Below are 15,671 nucleotides of genomic sequence, written 5' to 3' on the forward strand. Positions count from 1 at the left end.
GTCCAAGCACTCACAAAAGTGGAAGCATTCCAAGTGGAATGCCAGATTACTAAAATGCCGACCTTCCTTTTCAGGGTCTCCTCCTCAGACGCCCATTTCAAAGCAAATTTTGTTTCGTTTCTGGGGTATATCCCGATTTCAGTGGCAGCATAAAAATAAGGAATGCAGTTGGGCATCAGCAAATGCAGTCCTTCATCTTCCATACATTCTCCTGCACTAATCCATCCCTGGACACTGCATGACCCAAGATCCTTAAGCTTGAATCCCGGGTTCCCCATTGAACCAAATCTTGTGATCCTCGTGCACATCTTACTGTTACTCAGTTGCTTTCTCTTCCCACATTGGTTTTATCTAAACATCTTTGAAATAAGTAGAATGGGGTAAATCGTGAGAAAGAAAAAAAAAATGTTGAATCTCAAATGAAAGAAGGTTCAGTAATAAATATGATATCAAAATTTCACCGCTGAATGGTTTTTTAAAAAAATCGAAATGTAACTGCTTTTTTAAACACAATGGCTCACGTTACTAGTAGCTGTCTTACCCGTTCGGACTTTTTACAAATCAACTTCACACACGGTAGTCTCCTCCCCATACCTTGATCTAACAGTGCTGATCCTGGCAGCTCCAACCACCAACCTTCAAAGCCAGCTTCGAGGTTTAATAGCGAACATTTGGAGGAGTAGCTGCCAAAATCAGAAGCAGTTGTCATTTTGTTGAAAATAGATAGTTTTCTTCTTCATCGTTTTATTTCTTCGAGCACCAACTTTACCATTCTGTCCAAATTAAGCCGTTGGATGAAGTGATAGAAAAAAATCTACTTGCTCGGGTCTTGTAAAGTATGTTTCTTTGACAACAGTTATGGCAATTTTTAGTAGGACAGATGAATGGATGTAAATCATGTTTTAACGTTCCAACAATTTGTCATGGTCATTAAAAACAACGCGAGCTTGTGGTCATGTCTGAATGGAATAAAGTCCCATTTTGGAGAAAGACGGGCCTAGGGAAGTGCCCTGTGTATCACCACCAGAGATGCATGCCACTGTGCATGCAATTGGGAATCCTGGGGAGATGGAGATCCAGACCTCGCAGGGCAAGGTTCAGGACCCTCTAAAAACACAGAGAGGCAATAGCCCTGGAAAACCTGATGCTTGCAAGGGACACATATGGCATGAGGCCGGTGGCACAGGTCATAGATCCCAGACGAAAACACCATAACCTATCTTCCTGGCTGATTCTCAGGTGAATGCTCTGGTGACTCTCTTTGTTGCATCCATTATTGTGCTATGCTTACATGTCCAACCCGCAACCATCATCAAACATTCACACTGCAGCGGCAATACAAGTCTTTTCTCTGTTGGCAGAGGCGGTGTCAATGGAGTTCTCCTTGAGAATAGGCTCGATATCAGGTGCTGTGTGAGCTTATGAAAAAGGTACATGTTTATGGTGTCAACTAGTACGACACCTTCCGTGGATTATTAATTTCTGCATCAGACGCAGATAAAATCAGAGGAAATGGAAGGTGTGCATTGACATCTCCCCTCTCCCTCCTAGTGGCTTGCTTGAGAGTTACCGTAGCACTGTTGCCTAGGGGAGCCATGCCTTTATATCAGTGCCAATCAGTGGTAATGGAGGGCACAGTGAAATCCCACCCTCCCAGTGGCTTGCTGGAGAGCTTCTGTAGCACGGTTGTCTGAAAGGGGCCATGTCTTTTCATCAGTGCATGAGTGCCGGCGACATTTGCAGTGGTAGCAATGTAGCATGTTTCAATTACCGTTTTTCTTTTTTTCTTTGGCAAACGAGGTGCTCCTCCGAATACTCCTTTTTCTTTATTATTTTTCGTTTCCCATTCTCCCATTATGTGCAATCTTTTGTGAGGTTTTGCTACCCTGGAGAGAGATACACATTGACTAGTAAGATGTGGTAGGATAGCTCTGTTGTCTGAGCGAGATGGTCCCTTGGTCTGGAGGGATGCATATGCTCTCTCTGGAGCACCTGCTGGTATGTTCTGGAGGAGCTGATCTGCTTTCAGAGGTACGGGCGATGTACAGCCCATAGGGACAGCTATTATACCAATAGACAATACCGTTTGGGACACATGCCAGTTCTGAAAAGATAGCTCACCTGTCTAAGAAACAGCTTGGTCAAATTAATTTGATGATATAGATGCACTATTCGAGACCATAGCATGCGATTTCTGTGTAAGTCTGAAATGCAATAACTATTCACACTTTAAATGTTCCCACTATCGACTCAGAGCAAACTATTTCTGCCAACCTGAATGGAGTGAGCATTACTCTGCGCGGCTATCCTTCCATTGTTTGTGTAAAAGAGGAGACCGTCTGTAGAGGTGGTTGGCCATTTTGTTATGGGATAGAGCACGAATGTACTGAACAGGGAGAAAGCATGCACAGCAAGCCATCTCTGAGCACGTGTCATGCATGTTTCCTTAGGCCAGTACACAGATATCGTGAAGATGTTTTATATGTTTGCATGCACGCAGTCTTTTGCTTGGTTAATAGCACACCAAGCAGGGGCAGACTGAGTTAGAAGTTAGGGAGCACATTTAGATGGGGACTAGAACAGCAGTACGGACATGCACTTTTCTCCCATTATATGTTCAGAAAGGCCCATCCTGCGCTGTCCTGAATGGATAGAGAGCTCAGCGCTTATGTTAGCTAGGAAGAGGGAGACGAGGTTTTGCTGCCAGGTGTACACCACTACTTTGATCTAGGGAACAGATGCTGGTTTCGAAGGCAGTCATCGTTTCCATGGAGTTACAGGACAGGATTTACCCTGTGATGTCTTAAGGCGGCTAAGCATAGCTTGCAGAGCCACGATCATGATTCTAAGCCGCTAGCTTTGCTGCACCATAGAGGCGCAATTGAAATGAGGTTTATCGCTTTCGGGGGCATTAGGGATGCGTGGAGGAATCTGGGTGCAGAACTATCCCCTCTGTACTCAAGAATCAAGTCCTAGTTGTGGGTGTGGGAGGCAAGGAACGATATTTGCTTACTGGGCCTTCAACGTGCAACTGTAGGGCAGGACTACACTATGTTTTTTATCTGAAGGTGCATGTGGGAGGATTTGATAAGGCTAAAAACTAGACATTAGATGATACAACACATTAAAACGTTCTCTTGTATTCCTTTGCAGGTAAGAAGAAGGTGGCATTGTTTGATAGCCAGGCTCCAATCTGCCCCATCTGCCAGGTCCTGCTGCGGCCGGGGGAGCTGCAGGAGCACATGGAGCAGGAGATGGACAAGTTGATCCAGCTGAACATCAGGTACAGAGCTCATCCCACCCCATCCCTAGCCCCCCGCACACTCCACATGCCCCCTTCCATGGCAGGTAACCACACAATCCCACAACAGTTCCAGGAGAAAAAACAACCCCTCCCAGGCACCTTATGGGCCACCCATAAATATCTCTCAAGCCCCATTAGTGGCCACAAACCAGACTTTCCACAAACACTGCCAGACCACTAAACAAACTCTTCCCATCCCCTGAAGGGTCACCAAAGTATGCCTTCCTAAGTTCTGGAAGACTTGTACATTATCACTTTTCTGCACCCAGGGGAACAACGAAATGATCACTTCCCAGTACCTGTATATGCACCAAATTATCTCCCCGAGGATCATCATTCATTGTTCAGCCCTTAATGGAACACCAAGCAATCATTCCCCAGGCCCTGGATGTCCAGCAAGCAATAGTTACACGCCCTTGGTGGACCACCAAGTGATCACTAACTAGTCCCAGGGAAGGGTCCATCAAGCAATCATTTTCCAGTCCGTGGGGGGGGAGGTGGAGGGGGATCACCAAATTATTCCCTTGTCTTTTGGAAATACCAATTAATAATTTCCCCATCTCCTTTTGTCGAACAAACAAGCAACTATCTACTAGCCCCTAGGGGCGACCACATAGGACTGCCAAACAATAATTTCTCATACCCAGAGGACCATCAAGCAATCATTCACAGGACCTGGAGGACCGGCAAGCAATCACTAAGTAGTCCCTGGTAGAGGACCACCAAGCAATCATTCTCCAACCTGCGGAGGATCGCCAAGCAAATTATTCCCCAGTCTGTTGAAAACACTAAGTAATAATTTCCCATCCTCCCCTTGAAAACAAACAAGCAACTATTTGCTAGCCCTTAGGGGCGCACAAGCAATAATTTTGCAGCCCTGTGGGCCAACCGCTGAACAAGAACTTCTGATACCTGAGCACTACTAAGCAATCAATCCTCAGGCCTTAAGGGGAACGCATTTACCCATAGATAAGCACATGCTAAGTGTCTAGGGAGAACCTGTTTGGCGAGATGACCAAATGTGCTTTTTTATATCATGTTTTGTGCCAGATTCCTAGCCACTAAGTGCAGGACTGGGTTTTCAACCCATGCTTCTCGGCGCTGTCTTGTTCCCAAAATGAACACGTTACCCCTGAGGTATCCTCCTGACCGTATCGCATATCTTGAGAGAAGCCTACATTTGCAGAGAAGCACATGCTCCTTGTCTGGGAAGAAGCCAGTGTTTGCGGGGTCGCACATGCTACATGCCCAGGCAGAAGCATATATCTGGAAAGAAGCATGCGGTACATGTCTGGAGAGAAGCTCCTATCTAGAGAGGCACGTGGTGCTTGTCTACGGTGAAGCCTGTGTTTGGTGAGAAACATATTGAGAGAGAGAGAGAGAGAAAGAAAGAAAGACATATTGCGAGAGAGAGAAACATTGCGAGAGAAAGAGAGAAACATTGCGAGAGAGAGAAACATATTGAGAGAGAGATATTGCGAGAGAGAGCGAGAGACATATTGCGCGAGAGAGAGCGAGAAAGAGAGCGAGAGCGAGACATATTGCGAGAGAGAGAAACATATTGCGAGAGAGAATAAGAGACAGAGAGAGAGAGAGAGAGAGAGAGCGCGCGCTGCGGTGCGGAGACTCACATCTCGTAAAAGTTCATTTCTGGGACAAGCACTCTCCTTGGCGACGCCGGTATTGGGGGAGAAACGCCTGTCTGCGGACGAGGCGTGTCTTTTGAGAAGAACGTGTCAGTGGGAGACGCTTTTCACAAGGGGGAGACTGCGGCCTCCCATTCTATGTCTGCGAGGGCAGTGCATGTTTGGGTTGGGCAACGTGACTGTGCAGAGGGACGTGTCTGGGGAGGCGCATCGTCTCGCTTTAAATGGAGCAGGCCCCTCGGAAGGGCGTCCATTTGCAGCCCTAAAGTCTTTGCTCATAGCCATAAGATGAAGATCAAACTGCCATGGGTCTGTGTGATACCGGCTGCCGTGTGTGTGTGAAATTTATGGCGTCATTTGGGTCCCTTCCAACTTCATTAAGTCTCCGGCATCTTAGTACGCAGGTGGAAATGAACTAAGGCAATTAGTGCCCGCGACGGCCGTCAGGAGGCGGCAGGTGCGTGGAAGGAGGGGTATTCGGCATACCGCCGTGCAAGGGCCTAACGCCGCCCAGTGCCGTTAAATGGCGGTGATGGGAAGGCCGCCTTTAATGGGAAAAGAGAGGAAGGCCTAAATCACTGTGCCTGACAAGGGCCATTGTGGGCCAGATGACAGGTGAGGACGAATGGCCTTATTCCTCTAAGTAAGAGCCCAGTCACAGTGGAGACGTCTCTTTGCAGCTGACACGTCTGTGCCTTCTTCGTGTACTGAGCCCTGTGCGAGTGAAGAAGGATATGGGGCTTTATTAATTATTAAATAACGACCTGCTAAGCTCTGAGATAGATAACGCTCCATCTATTCCATGGATTCAGGCAATGGAAGCTAATCACTAATAAGGCTGGGCTCCTGTCATGCAGACGGAGCCCGCCCCCTCTCCCTTGTGCCCCGGAACCGCTGCCCCCACCTCCCATCAAATCCTGATATTCCCAGCTCAACTACAGCCCAGCCCAGCCTACCTTGCCGCTCCTCAAACCAGCTCCATTTCGCCTACACTCACCCCTTGAAATGCACTAGCCTCCATCCCTCACATCACACACCTAGATACCACTGCTTCCATTCTATAAAGTTCACTCAACTAAACTATTACACCCGTCCTGCACTACCCACCCAAACTCAGCAACCCCGCTCCAAGCATTCACTGATCGCTCTTAACCCAAATGTCATCACCCATTCAATATTGAAACCCTCAACGCAGCCTCCTTCTCCTACCATAATCGGATCTCTACTCGATTCAACAGCTAAGTCCTGTCTCTCAAACCACGTAACCCCATCCCAACCCAACACCAGCTCACATTCTAGCCTGGCCGCCTCCTTTATTGCCATCCCATAACTAACCCTTTGGTATCCCATTTTACCACACACCCCTCCAAATTCAAAGCCCCTTTATCAACTCTGCACCAGTTCCCACAAACCAACAGAGGAGTTGCAATGTATCCTACCCTGCTCAACCAACTCGGTTAAGAGCCTGATAAGGAATGAGTATGTCACAGAAGCTGTGAGTGCGCAATACTGGCTACCTATAGCAAGCATAGTGTCATTCTGCCTTCTCCGTATCACACATAAATGCTTATATGGAATAAGTCCAGCTTGCCTCACCAATCACCTTGCCTGGTTGCTGGCTCGAAGGACAGCGAGATCAAATAATGTAGGGCTTCTAAGCGCACTATGGCCTAAAATTGAGGGGGTCAACCAGGGATCATTTGCCTGTGCGGCCCCGAAGTGCTGGAATACGTTGCCTCCTGACCCGAGTCTATACCAGTCCTTCTCCAAGTTTAAAAGGGACCTGAAAATGAGAATGTTCTGCTGAACTCTCGACTAGCGCAGCCTTTTGACATCCTCCGGTGTGTGGATGATGTACGCTAGGTTACCTGTACATTTAGGGGTATTCTATGCCCAGTTGTATCTGTCTTATGTTCTGCATGGTGTATGTCTTGTCAGCGCTACTATGCCTTTGTGCCCGTGACGTGCGCTTTATGAATGAAAAATAAATTAAAAAAACAGTTTGGCTCCATTTTACTCTGCCTCCCTCTCATCAAACCCGAATGCCAATCTACCCAGCCAACGCCCCCCATCATCAATTCGACCACCAACTCTAAAACTACATTGATCCCCCCCCCACCCTGCCCCCACTTTCCACGATTGAACAGTAGCTTCAATGAAATCCACCCTGCCCCTTTTACCAGCCTTTTGCTCCTATTCTAACCCGCCACCATCTCCCCCAACCCACACCAACTCCGGTATCCATCAGGACCAGACTCTACTACCCAAAACCTGGTATAATGATGCAAATAGGAGGATGTCAAATGCTGATTACTGACATGGTTTTGTATGCTCGACTTGAATGGCTAAGCCTACAGATAGACTAGAATCATATTTACCTCTGGATTCTTTTTCATTTATGCTAGATTTTGAGTACTCGTACACACCTATTTTAGGATTACTGAAACCATTTCAGGAGCAACTCGAAAAGATCAAGATTTTTAGAGAGATTTGGGATATTTATGGTGTAGTTGGGTGCACTAGTGAGGAGTTTGGAGGATGGAACACTTGAGGCACTGGTTGTGCATGATTTCTCTCACATCCACGTCCCCCCGCCCCTGCTTTCTTTTATTCACCTTCTATACCCCCATCTCCCTTGATGATCCAGCTCATCACTTATCAACACTTTTTTCATTCATATATGTTGTATTAATATGACAAATGGAGAGCAGTACTGTAGAATATGACTATGTAGGAACAATGATAAAAAAAAATACATATGAAAACTCCAACACATGAAGACATTGGCCGAGCCAGCCACAGGCTTGGAAGGGCTTGGGTCCACCCAAATTGAGGAATTGGAAGGTAGAAGGCAGCACTCCGCCATTGCGTTCAGCCCAGAAGACCAATGGGAAAAGGTGATAGAGCAAAGGCCTGTCAAATTTGTCATCTGTGTGAGAAGAGCGTTTAAGTGTGAACAACCATTAACAGGCAGTAGCAATAAAGTTACAGCTGCAGAGGATAGAAGGCTGCCCTGCCCATATCAACATCCTCCAATGAAGAGGCCAAATGCTTAACTGCTCTGCTCAGTATTGAGATGACTCGCGCCTCGTGATGATTAGCATCTCTTTGTAAAACTACATATCCTTTAAATAGGGGAGAAAGATGGATCTACTGGGTCAAAGGAAAGACACATTGTAGATATTCAGCCTCCTGGTCTCAGATGAAGGGGCAACCGAGCAATGGGTTAATGTGCCTACTCCAGTTATTTACGTGTGGTGTGCACAAAACATATGCATCCAGGTCCTGATGATCTACTGATGCAGGTTTGCTTGCTATGCTGGGACCTGTAGTCACCTCACATCACCTCGAAGAGATGATTCCCTGTTTGACTCTCACCCAGCACAAGTAACTTATCAACACTGATCCCTATGCTTGACTTTTTTTCTTTTTTTTTTTTTTCACGAAATTTGGGAGCAGAGAGTTAATTTCTGTATAAGGATTACAGAGACCAGCAGACACGAAGCAAAGGCATCACTCATAGTGGGCATGCAGGCACTTCGAGGGCCATGTATGCTGAGGCATTAGTCATGGCCACGCTTGCGACTCGCTTGTTAGAATTTTTCTTCAGCTACCCATACCCCCTCCAGAATTTTGAGGCTGGCTACGCTCCTGCATGAAGAACGTGAACCAAGATGAAAGAAGAAAAATTACATTAATGACTGAGATACAATTGCTCCTGTAAGGGATCAAGAGTAAGACTCTGACACAGTGGCATGTTAGGTGCTTGCTAAAAACCTTTATTTATCAAAATAATAAGAGGGTTGGAGGAAATCCTATCTATCACTAATCCGAAGAGGGTTTCCCTGAATCAACAAAACTATGGAGCGTCTATCAGGATGTTGAAACGTAAAGAGCATCCTCCGTCCCGTGCCCAAACACCCTAAACTGATCCTTTACACTTGAACCTCAATATAATGTGTACAAGGGGGTTTCTGTGAGCTAAGCACTTATAGCTTTTCTTTCAGAGTTCCGAAATATAAAGTTTTAAGGCACAGAAAAGAAAAGAAGAAAGTTCCACCATGAAAGGGGTCGCCCTTCCACTAGATTTCTTCTGGTATTTTAAAAGTAATTTTATCACTGTTCAAGTTTGTCCAAGGGGGATTAGTCTTCCCTTGAGTTTTCTTTAAATACACAATCCTCTTAAATGTTCAGTTTCTCACACTTTGTAGTTACATTGGCCTCCTCATCTCCTTGGTCTACTCTCCTGCCAGGGTAATTGAGATGTTCTCACTGATTCTTAAAAGGGGGGCAATTTTTCCCTTTTATAACCGTTTGTCACTGTTTCACAATTTCAGGTTTACTTCCCTTCTCACTCCTTGTTTTACTTTCCTGCCGGGATGTCACGTTACTGTTTCACGAATTCAAGTTCAATTCTCTTTCCACTCCTGGTTTACTCTCCTGCCAGGATGTCACACCTATGTTTTGCTTCATCTTCCTGTATGTGTGTGAGTCCCCCGACGCACTGTTTGCCTGGTTCACTAACCTTCCAGTGCTTTTCTGTTCTTCTATCACTCTTTTATCAATGCAATAATGCTTTTCCAATATGGAGTCACCAACTCTTTCTCATGAAAGTGTGTATCTGTTACAACTCTTTTTTCAAATATTTTATCATCAACCCTTTTCCAGCAAAGTTTACATTTCCAATAATTCCTCTTCTGAAACATTGGGGCGTCCCTGTATTAATATGACTTGCATCAGCATCAGTTTCTTCAATGGGGTTACTGACTCTCTTGCGCAGCTAGTGCAACATGGCATTCACCTTCAAGCGTTCCGGTGACCCATTTGTTTTCTCTGGGCTTACCGGGCATCTTCCCTTCTCCTCCCTCTTCAGTCCGCTGACTCAGCATGCATCCCATCAGCTGGTTAGCCCTCGATTTGCCTATTTCTACTCTCTGCGGCTTTAGCTGCTTAAGGCCATCAAGCGGTGAGCTTCGTTCAATTTGGTCTCCGTGCACGCTGTTCGTGTCAGCCTCAGTACTGCTCATATCAGTCTGTTTGCCTTCAGCCGTCCGACCGCGTCAGAATAAGATACCAACAGTTTCAGTCTATGCCTCTCTCTCTCATTCTGGTCAGCTGATACAACTTTACAGCTCCTGGCATTGCTTAAAAGTTTCCAAAGAGTAGAACGCAGCGTTAGCTTCCCGCTTCTGGTCTTCTTCATTGCTCTATCCCACTTCCTCGTCTCAGTACTAAAAAGAGGGGGCGCTAGTTAAATAAGGTCGTTGGCTGAGAAAACCTGGGGATTCTTTAACTACATCACAATAAGTCATGTAGGTATGTTGCAGGGGCACATGAGTGTCATTAGGAATTGTGACTGAAAGAGTATTTTGATACAGTAGTTATCTGCTTCTCTGGAGTTTGCCTTCCCATAAGTAGTGTGATTAATCAGAGATGATTCCCCCAGAAACCCTGGCTTGGGTCCCTTCTCATGTGGCAAGGGAAAGGCAGACACTTCCTGATCCCTGAGGTTAGTGTTCTATGAGAGGATCACATGGGGCTGGGGAGCAGGTCAGGAAGAATGGGAAACCCCTTTTAATAACTTTCCCAGAGATCCTACTATACTATTGGCTTATTGTAAAGTTCAAAATAAAAACTGAAAAGAAGGCGTCCCTACTTCCCAGGATCAAGGGAACAAAAACAATAACAGTAGATAACAATCCTGGGATAGCATTTGTAAACAAACACTTTATTCAAATTAAATACAAAACATGAACATAATCGTGTTCTAAATAAAAAGAAAATATTTGCCATCTAAAATCTTGTGTGTCCTTGGACTTTTGCATTTTGTTTTTAGTTCTGTTATGAGAGATGTGGATTTACAGATACTGTAATTGCTGAGAGCTTTTTATGAGTGATTGAGGTGGGTGTGTGACTTTGACAGTGAGTGAGTGGCATTAAATGCATTTGGATATTGAGTTTTTCATATATATTGTCTTTGGTCTGTTCTTTTAATGATGTTTGTTGTTTAATATTAGAACATGATTATGTTCATGTTTTGTATTTAATTTGAATGAAGTGTTTGTTTATAATTGCTACCCCAGGATTGTTTTCTGCTATTATTGTAAAGTTGAAACTGTGGAAAGGAGTGAATTGAACATTGTGGATCTCAAGTCCTACAATGCCAAAAGTACTGGGGCAAAGAAGAGGGATGCAGAGGCCCTGAACAGCAGGTTGCTGACCATTAATGTCAATGACCCACACCTGAGGTAGACAGAGGAATAAAAGGTCCCCTCAGGTGCAGGTCGTGGAGAGTAGCAGCAGTAGCGGAAGTGGAGTGCTTGCTGTGAGCCACATCATGATTGCGGCTGAAGGAAAGCAGAGACACCCGAGTTGCCATTTGCCGTACGCTTGCCTGTTCTGCAAGGGCATCTTCCTTCAGGGACCTTGTTTGCAGAGGTTGCGCAGCGGGAAGCTTTTTGGATAAAAGCTTTTCCCCTGAGAGTCCTGTTTGCAGAGGTCGCTCAGCAGAAAGCGTGAAGTTGTAACACTTTCCCCAAGGAAAGACAGGCTCGTGTGGCAGGCAAGTACCTGAGACCCTGTGGAGCAAGAGACGCTCCAATGTTGATAAGCGGACAGAAGAAAACCGAGTGAAGCAGTTTCCCAGTCCACCTGAAGCAGGAGAAGCAGAGAACCCAACGGCAGTGGAGCCAACGGACGTGCAAGCCAAACCCAGTGAGTACTGTGACCCCGGAGCGCTCCATTACCGCCTGCTGATCGAAGTCGGGTGATTTGAATACCGAACTAATGAGAAAGAAACAATGTGACAGAAGCGTAAATATTATATGTACCAAACTGGTGTAAAGCTGAAAATTATTAATCCTGAATGCCTAGCGGGTACCAAGGGGAGAGAGTGGCAGAGCCATTATATATTTAAATGTCAGAATAATTGCCAACAATACCCGAAGGCACTATTTCTAAAAAACAGTGCAAACAACTATTGCCATAGCCAGACGTGGGCAACAACACATTTAGTTGAAGAGAACCAACATTGCCAAACTCAAAAAGAGGCAACAAAGCAGCAAATTGTGTTTAGATCCTGTGGGAAAAGGAGAAAGAGGCAATAGAGAGAACTGATCTGAATAAGCATTGCCTAAGCCAAACAGGAGCAGTGGTGAGAAACATCAGCATTTGGATAAAACCAGAGTGGGAGAGCAAGAGTGGTAGGAAGGCTGCCCTTCTGATAGATGGTTTTCAGGAGAGCAGAAGCATAACCTGTGTTGCATGTGGCAATCAAAAGTGTGGAACAAACAGCACCAATGTGTCTCATGTTTTCCCAGAAGAAGTAGACAAAACTGAGGGTGTGGACAGTCAAAGACTCTATAAGTTGTACGAAGCAAATCTGTGCCACAGAAGTATTTGTAGTAGTGTTAGTAACCGTGCATCACCCATCAGTACTTTTCTCCGCACAATCGGGGCCGGACGCACTTGCATCCTCGGAAGACTTTGTTCCCTGTTTTCCTCTCTGGCTCTCGCTAGCGTTCGTTTACTAGTCTGTCTATGTCTTTTAAACTAGATTTTCCAGACTGTTCATCGTGTCACCGTCGCTTCGCGAGGGCGGATCCCCATCCTCTTTGGTTAGAGTGTTTGGGTCCGGAACACCGTTGGGACTCCTGTTTTTACTGTGACTCCCTTTCGGTCCGGGCACTTCAACGTCGGTTGGAGCGGTGGGTGGAGGTGTTCGGACGAACTCCTTCTCATTTTCAGGCGTTCATCGACGAGAAGAAAAAACGCCCGGTAAGTTCTTTACTTTTCAGAGCACCCCGGCCGGGGGATACCTTTCCGGGTTCCTCTCGGGCCGGGAGGGGCGTTGATCGCTCTGTTACCGGGGTTCACACCCTGAGGTGCCTGTCGGGCCTAATAATTCTACCGGAGTTTTCTCCAAGGGTCTCCGTAAGGGGCCTGTGTTCACCGGAGTACGCTCTGAGGCCCCTCCACTGGGGGCTGTTTGTAGACCCAGTTCTACTGAGTCGTGGGGTACCGGAGCTTGCTCTGAGGCCGCTCTTTCGGCTTCCCTCAAAAACAAAACCGGGGTGCGCCCTGAGGTCTTGGCTGGGCTTGAGGTTACCAAACGGATGTTCGAGGCCCGTGCCGATAAGGCTTCTACCGGGCCTAGGTCCTAGGTGCCTCGTACAGAGGCTAAGGCTACCAACTGTTCTGAGGGGCTGGGCAAGGCCCCGTCGGTGAAAGCGGTTGCTCACCATTCCCGCTCTTGTGGTGACACCAGTTCTGTTGAGGGGGCAAAGAAGAAAGTTTCTTCTTTTACCGGCAGTGCCGAGGCCCTTCCTTTGAAGGCTCAGTTGGCGGTTGGTATGTCGCAGAAACATTCCAGGCCTCATAGTACCGGCTCTGCCGAGGTTCCTTACGTTAAGAGCTGACACGTCTGTGAGAGCTGCCGTACTTCACAAGCCCCATTTGAATTCCGTCGTTCCTCCAAAGAATTATATTAGGCTGGCAGAACGGAAAAAATAAAAAAGAAGTCATTCTTACCTCTCCGCTATCTTAATACGCCTGCGCTGTTTTCATGTGACACTCGGGAACTGGGAAGCTTGAAAGGGGCAAGTGCGCGTCCAGTCACAAGTTTCTGCCGAGGATCAGACCATGCGGTTGAGTTTCTGCATATTTTTAAAATAACCATGGGAGCTTAAAGGAAGAAAGGAAACAAAAAAATCGACGGAGCACTATAGCGAGGCCTGATTTCCTCATAGTCCCGTTCCTGCACTGCTTACACAAGCTCCAATCCAGAAGAGGGTTCTGTGTGTGTGAGGCTCCACACACACGGATTGTCATTGGCTGGTAAACAGCCAATGACAACCCGAGGAGGTCTCCTACTGCGCTGTTTGCGCAGAATACAAACAGTGAGGGGCCACCCCTCCAGCGCCCCGACAGCCTCCCAAATGAGAGGATGTGATACGTAGAGTGCGTGGAGCTACGAGCTCCACGCACTCCACATGTACATTAAATTAACGAAGTCTACGTAGATCCGGACGCGCCCCGCTGCTGTAGTGGTTGGGCAGGAGCAGGCCTGGCACTGCAGCCCAGCAGAGCAGCAGGCTAATAAATCATGAATCTGCCGTGCTGCAAACATTTATTTAATTCCGCAATGAATCCGCACAGGAAAAAAGAGTTGTTTGTTCTTACCTCAGTGGTGGGGAGGGGGGCGGTGCCCCCCCGCCCTATGTAAGCGGCCGCCACTGCTCAGCAGGATCCTGACCTGCCAGATGACCCTCAAGCTGATCAGGACAACGAGGACCTTCCCCGCTCTATCAGAGCCTTTCATGACCGGGTACTGGACATGATGAGTTTCTTAGATGTTCCGGTGCCCGAGGCACCCGCTCCGCAGGAGGGCGTGCTTTCTGGGGCGTTCACCTTGTCTCCTTTGGAGTGTACCGGCCTGTTCTTGCAGAAGGACGTTCTGGCTGAGGTCCGAAGAGTTTGGGAAAAGCCTCACTCGGGACTTTTTGTTAATAAAAAGATTGACGTGAGGTACAGGCTGCATTCTTCGGAAGAAGTGGCCTTGTCCGCCTCCCTCCTCCACAGTGGTGGCTGCTGCTACATTGCAATCCAGGCCTGCAGCATCCTCCTCCGTGACGGCTACTCAGGTCTTGGGAAAGGAGGACAAGCTCCTGGACTCCCTTGGGAGGAAAATCTTTGCCAATTCAGCCTTACAGCTCAGGCAGGCCAATGCAGAATTGATTTTGGCGGGTGCTAACATGCGGATGTGGAAAGGTCTGTCGGAGTTTGAGGAGCACATTCCGGTCGAGAAGTTGGAATATTTCAGAAGGAGCCTTTCCGATGCCAGGGTCTTGGCTCAGGATCTCCTGGAGGCTGCGGCTCATCACGTAGACACCTTAGCTTGGGGCCTTATGCTTGGGGTTGATACCTTGCGGCAAGCGTGGCTGCATGCCACTGTTTTCTAAGGAAGTCTAAGACAAGGTTCTGGACCTGCCATTCGATGGTAAGGAGCTTTTTCACTCTTCTACTGATGTAGAGCTCACCAAAACCAAAGATAGCACTCAGACGGCTAAATCATTATCTGTTCTGGTTAAAGCCACTTTCAAGTCTCAAAGACCGTTGTCGCAAAGTCGACCTTCCTCTGGTTTTAGGGGCTTCCTCGACCGCAAATCTCGCAGAGTGGATACTCCTGCGGGGAATAACCGCCATAGACAACAGCGTATGTGCTTTTTCTCCCGCTCCTCAGCCTCCTCATCAGGTTCAAGTGGCACCGCCACCAATAAGCCTGCCAAATGAGGGTTTTCCGCGCTCGCACGAGACCCCGGTGGGAGGACGCATTGCGTCTCATTGGGAGGCGTGGCAGACCATCACAGAAGACAGATGGGTCTCGTCAGTCGCTCGAGCGGGCTTCCGCATACCTTTACCCCCTACCCCACCCCTCAACCCTCCTTTTCAGTTGTCGGGCTCACCCTCCCTCAGGGCCGAGGTTCAGAAACTTCTGCACCTCAGAGCTGTGGAACCTGTTCCCCTTGGGGAGCGAGGGGAGGGTTTTTACTCCCGGCTGTTTACGGAGCCCAAACCCAACCAGGCTGGCCTGCGCACCATCCTAGACCTTTCCCAGTTCAATCTTTTCCTACCCCAAGAGAAATTCAAGATGATCACACCCGGCCAGATTCGCTCCTCTTTGCAGATGGGTGATCGGCGCCGCGTGTCTTCACGAAGATGAT

The 15,671-nt window shown here is 47.4% G+C and overlaps 1 protein-coding gene across 7 annotated transcripts in view; it reads left to right on the forward strand.

Moving 5' to 3' along the window:
* Window positions 1–15,671, forward strand: part of RNF220 (ring finger protein 220) — an 856,068-nt gene that overhangs the window by 492,289 nt on the left and 348,108 nt on the right. For all 7 annotated transcript variants that reach the window (XM_069642322.1, XM_069642324.1, XM_069642323.1 and 4 more), the window contains one exon: window positions 3,154–3,283. In XM_069642322.1, the coding sequence (XP_069498423.1) occupies window positions 3,154–3,283 (130 nt within the window). The remainder of the gene's footprint in view (window positions 1–3,153; window positions 3,284–15,671) is intronic.

Source organism: Ambystoma mexicanum, chromosome 1q (assembly GCF_040938575.1).
Source record: "Ambystoma mexicanum isolate Mex_15411 chromosome 1q, UKY_AmexF1_1, whole genome shotgun sequence".
Classification (NCBI taxonomy): domain Eukaryota; kingdom Metazoa; phylum Chordata; class Amphibia; order Caudata; family Ambystomatidae; genus Ambystoma; species Ambystoma mexicanum.